This window comes from Rhagoletis zephyria, unplaced genomic scaffold, assembly GCF_001687245.7.
Source record: "Rhagoletis zephyria isolate East Lansing unplaced genomic scaffold, Rhagoletis_zephyria_1.1 Rzeph_scaffold_25504, whole genome shotgun sequence".
NCBI classification, from domain to species: domain Eukaryota; kingdom Metazoa; phylum Arthropoda; class Insecta; order Diptera; family Tephritidae; genus Rhagoletis; species Rhagoletis zephyria.
The window spans coordinates 270-5,857 of record NW_016182562.1 but is presented as its reverse complement, the minus strand read 5'-3'; the positions used below and the strand labels follow the sequence as shown (position 1 = coordinate 5,857).

The 5,588-nt window shown below is 38.9% G+C and overlaps 1 protein-coding gene across 1 annotated transcript; it reads right to left on the bottom strand.

Annotated features, from left to right (window-relative positions):
* Window positions 1–1,697: 1,697 nt before the first annotated feature.
* On the bottom strand, window positions 1,698–2,656 carry LOC108382155 (putative fatty acyl-CoA reductase CG5065; the record flags this gene model as incomplete). The annotated part of the gene is made up of 3 exons (XM_017638552.1): window positions 1,698–1,979; window positions 2,103–2,342; window positions 2,437–2,656. Coding segments are annotated over 3 exons (722 nt in total), but the record flags the coding sequence as incomplete, so codon positions are not given.
* Between the last annotated feature and the right edge of the window lie 2,932 nt (window positions 2,657–5,588).

Below are 5,588 nucleotides of genomic sequence, written 5' to 3'. Positions count from 1 at the left end.
TTATTAGGCGCCGCGAAGTAAGCGGGCATTGGCTAGTTTATTAATAAAAATCAACGAAAATTATATAATAATTACTTTTGTTGATATTTTTTGAATTTTTTTTCTTTTCTGAATATGCTACAAAAAGAAGCTCACACATCATTCTTCCATATAAAGCAGATTGGGTACTAAATACGTAAATACTTATTATTTGGCGATGTCTAAATACTGAAGTCGAAATAACCGAGGTGTGTAAGAGTTGCTAAATACTGAATGAAAGTACTGGACGCTTCATACTCTGATCTATAGAACTCAGTTTGGTACTTAAGAGATGCAAAATACTTCCACCCAAAATTGCGGTAAAAACTCCGCAGTATTCCCAAAAATTTAAAGTAGTCCCGAAAATGCCTAAATAGCCCTGAAAGTCCCGAAAACACGGGTATAATCCCCAAACTCTAGCGATAATCCCAAGAATTTAGTAAGTCGCGAATTGGTCTAAAAAAATTCCGAAATAATAGCGAAAATCCAGAGATTTCTGAAACTGTGCCAAAAATCCCGAAGACATGAAAATACCGGAGTAATGTTGAAAATTCTGAAATAGTCCTAAAAAAAAAAACCCCAAAGCAGACCCGAAACCCCCAAAGTAGTCCCAGAGACCGGAAATAGGTTCGTTTTGATTGTTGATGTATGATTACGATGACCGTCAGTACATTATTTCAAAGGACAGTACATGTTTTTCTTTTTTATTTTTCCTGGAGGAAACAAGACGCTGTAAGGAGTGGCGAGTCCATCCATGTCTATGTACACAGATGACACAAAATCTCGAGGGTAGGGTTGGTGAAGGTATATAAATACTCCGAATACCTGGCAGCCTCACTTAGCTTTCGTCTTCCGAATCACTGTAGCGGTTTTCAGGCGGGACGGGTGGCAATCGACAGGGCCACAAATCTGATAAGGTGCGATGTGATATCCCAAGCTAATATCTACATTTTCACTGACAGGCGGCATTCAAATCGTTTAAGAGGCAGTCGGCCGGGAAAATGCTTGACATCTTTTAACGAGTTGGCTATTTCGCTCAAAGGTAATATGGGCTCCGGGACACTGCGACATACTGGGGAATTGTAAGGACGATGAAGTGGCGTGATAGTATTTGTTATAACAGGACAATTGGTAAGCGTAAGATTACATGACTTCTTTGGAAGTTGTCAAGGTGAACAGGAGGATGAAACGATTCGGCACCGGTTGTGCCAGTGTCCTGCTCTATTAAGACGAGGACTCCACTCTGGGTTCAAAATTCTTCGATAACTTGGAGGACCTTAGTTGCGTGTAAATCAATGATCCAATGAAATTCCAGCGAAATTTAAAATGGTTTTAGCAGGAATTGGGAGCTGCTGACCCCACATGCGGCTGCACGACGGGCCTTTAGCTTAAGTCTGCCTCATAAACGACCATACAACCTTACCTAATCTATCCTCGAACAGACTGCTTTGATTTTGCTTTTTCTTCCTCCGGGACGTCAAAACCACCATTTCATTCTGTAAAAAAGCATGGAGTTGCCATTCGGATCCAAAGACTTCAGATCACATTTCAACCTAATCGTTCTTACGAGTATCATCTACAGTAACCACACAGCCGAAAAACTAAGCTTCTATAATTGTTATTTCGTTGGAAGCCTCAACGCTTTTCAATAAATTACCACCTATTTTTTTACTTCCCACTCTTCTTTTTATTCTTCAGCTCACCGCTCATGACGCTTTATCGACTCTGGCACACTTCGGGGGTCATCCTTCACAACATAAAGACGTAATCCCACTAAGCTGACCCGGAACAATTCCTTCCAATCGAGATGACGCATATCAAAGCCAAATATCTGTTTATCTGCACCTTCGAGTTTCTCCGACAACGCACGCACATTATCATTATCGAATTTGAAATCATTTGAACTGAAGTATTCCATCACAGAACAGAATTTATGTATTTTCCGATATATTTTCAACATTCTGTAAAATGCAAAAGATTCAAAATCAGGCGAATGTAATTTAATTTAAGCAATCATGACAATTTTTATTCAATCGACTCTCTAGTTTCCGTTTTGAAATAAATTCAATCACATCTGTACGCACCTAGGCTTCTTGCCAACGACAATCATGGACAGATCCATAAACATGGCTGGCACTGTGTGATATAAAAAGGACAAAATCACAAATTGCCAACGCCAGGGAACAATTGTGAAACGTGGATACCAAATTGACTTGCGCATCGGTATATTGCAGCCATATTCGAAGCCATATTCCATATACTCCTTCCAGGTGACCATGTTGTCGGCATCTGGCACATAGTTGTAGATGGGTGGTGTATCATAGCTGTGAAAGAGGAAGTATAAAAAACGTCCAATAAAATAGCAGTGGAAAGGCTTTTTATGCCAAGTTTCATAGACAACTTGATATGTTTACTTACGTCTTGCGCGCTATATCCCAAGCACTGGCCAGCAACGCATTCACCGACAAATCCACTGGCACTATATTGGCTTTGTTGTCGACCTTCCCGCTGAAGACGCGCAACACACCGGAACCGATGCCAACAATTATGCCGCAAGGGCCATACATGTTATCGATCCAACCAGAGATGGGTTCCTTGTAGGTGGTGATAACTGGTGAAGAAATAACAATAGTAGATACTTACTCAATTAAAATTAATGAACTTAGCTGGAAATTACGATAAAGGTAGGCTTGAACGAGGATTCCAAATTTAAACCTATCCCAATAAACCTGTGACAGGTTCGTACGATATCTGAAGCTACTTTAAAGTAGTCATTGTAACGCATTAAATTGTTTAATATAAAAATTAGAATATGATGAATTTATTGCTATTTTTTTGGATTTAAGCCAGAGTGGAGCTATGAGTTACGAGCGACAACTTTAAAAGTCGGATTTATCTGGCTTAAAGACTGACTGAAGTCACGGACGTCTTTCTATCAGTAGGTGAATGAATCTGCAGCGGTCTCTTCCCTCGAGGCAAGGAGCTCACTTACAATGCGCTCGATTAGTAGTCCTGGGAGCACCTGAAAAATATGTTCAGGCGCTGCGCCCACCACGATTCCAAGACACATTTTACCTAAAAGTCGGAAAATTTAGCCATCCTGGCAGTACCTCCGACACTGAGAGGGCTGATCGGCTTTGCCATAGCAGGAGACATTGAATAAGGTAGTACCACCTACCAGCCTCGAAATATTCATAAAGAATCGTGGGCGTATCCTAACTAAAATGCGAAAAATCTAATGGGTAGCGTTGTGGTAGCCTAACATATTTGTTGACGTTCGTTCCACCCGAAGAGCCAAAGTGCGCCTGCGCCTCTTACTCGGCTGCCAGCGATGCAAAAAATTTACCTCGGAAAGCTTGTGACTGGACTCTCAGTCGTGCTTAAATAAGCAACTTCTCATGGAAGAGGTAGTGAAATATTCGCTTCGGAAGAGGTAGTTGTTTCCCCAAATTTTAAAACCTCTAAAACTGTCAAAAGACAAAAGAAGCCAGAGAACGGAGTACGAGAACGCTTTCTGGTAAATTCCTGTAAATTCTTGCAACTTCTTGCGAGTTAGGGAACGCAACTTATTTATTCTGTTTATGAGAAGATTGGTAACTGCTTCTTATGTCATCCAGCACAGAAAATCTGCAATTGCTTCTTGTAAGTAACTACAAACGAACTTTACTGGACTAGTTCAGGGCTATTTCAGGCTCCCATGGTTACGGCCGGGATAGTTCAGGACCGTTGCGCGACTAATTCAGTACTAATATAAGACCATTTTGGGACCATTCAGGAGCCGTTCGATAGCATTTCGAGACTAGTTCACGATTTTTTCGACCGTTTCGAGGTTTGTTCACGACTATTTGATTTAGAGACTATTTCCGAACTGTTTCGGGATAGTTTACGACTGGTGCAGAAACATTTCGGGATTTGTTCGTGATAATTTTGACACCATCTCGGGTTCATTTTAGACTAGTAATGAACCTTTTCGAGATAATCTTAAGACTTGTTTGAGATAGTATCGGGTCAAGTTCACGACTTGACAGAACTACTTGCAAACTTTTTATTTCAGACAATTTTGATACTAGTACGGAATCATTTCGGGGTAGTTCGAAATTAGCCATGAAATGATTCTGAAATAGTTCTGCAGTAATGCCAGAAAATAGAAAAAAAGTATAGATAATTGCCATTTTTTCCCCGCTTTCGAAAACGAGAATCCCTCGCTTTTCCCACACTCTAAATTTACGGGTATTGCATTCCCTGAAAAATCTTCTTAAAAAGTTAAAAGTTAGCATGAAATTTTATTGAATTTTCCTGAGTTTTGCACAAAATTTAGAAACTGTATTTTTATGTTTATTTGCTTTAGTATTAAACATATTTTTATTAAAATCTAGCTAAAAAATTAAAATTCATTTTTTTTCTATACCTTGTGAAAAATTCTCTGGGTAAATACTTCTGGCCGGTAGCCCTGTGGTCAGCTGATTAAGTTAAGTGACATTTTGGCCATTTTTGGCTGTTTTCTTTTGTCTATTGAATGTTTACGTTTTTTATAAAAGTTTAGCGAATTACATAACCAGCACCACATAAATCCACATTTCAAAATTCGTATAAAATTTATAAAAATTAAACAAACAAACAATTCCATCCAAAAATGTAAAACTTTTTATTACAAACTTTTAGTAAAATTTAAGGAATGCAGTCTTATAACCCATTAAATTTTATTCGGTTAGCTAGAATTTGAGTAGTAGTAGCTAGCAAATCGCGATGTCTTTTAATAATTTTTTTGGCTGGCGGTATTGGGCATTTTCGCCCCATAGAGTATGCTCGACAATTATGTACTTTTATATAGAGGAAAATGCCTAGCACCGTCAGCAAAAAAATTATTAAAAATCAACGGGATTTTCTGGTGTTTTAAAATTTGCACTTAACCTGTTACAATTTAATGGGCTATAAAACTGCGTACCTACGAATTTTGAATAAAAAGTTCAAAATTTGTGAGTGTAATTGTTATTTTTTTTTTTAATTTTATAATTTTTGTACGAACTTTTAAGGCTATAAGGTCATGCCAATTTACGTCACAAAATGCCCTTAAAGCAGGGAGGCCATAAATAGGGCAGCAGCAACCAGGCGACTGCATATTTATTGGGTCCCCGGCCACAAGGGCACTACAGGTAACGAAATTGTAGATGAGATTACCAAGAGCGGAAACCACTTGGTTTTAGAACAAGAGAATAACATTCCGAAACCGCTAAAAAATCTTTATAACGAAATAGACCAGAGGGTGAAAAGGCTATATCGAGATGGAAGAAGTTAAACACCTACAAAATTTCTAAAGTCATATGCAGACTGGAAAACGGGACACAAATCCTGTTTATATATCGCTGGCAAGAAGAGACTGCAGAACTAGGAGAGGTGTCCCAACGGACAAAACATGTTGGCAGCGCACGCAAGCAAAATAGGGATTGCTGTCAGTCAAGTTTGCACAGAACACATCCTATGTAACCTAAATATATGAAAAAAAACTGGCCAGAATGTCATTTAACTTAATCAGTTGACCGCCACTGTATATAGGCATCTGGAATACGTGA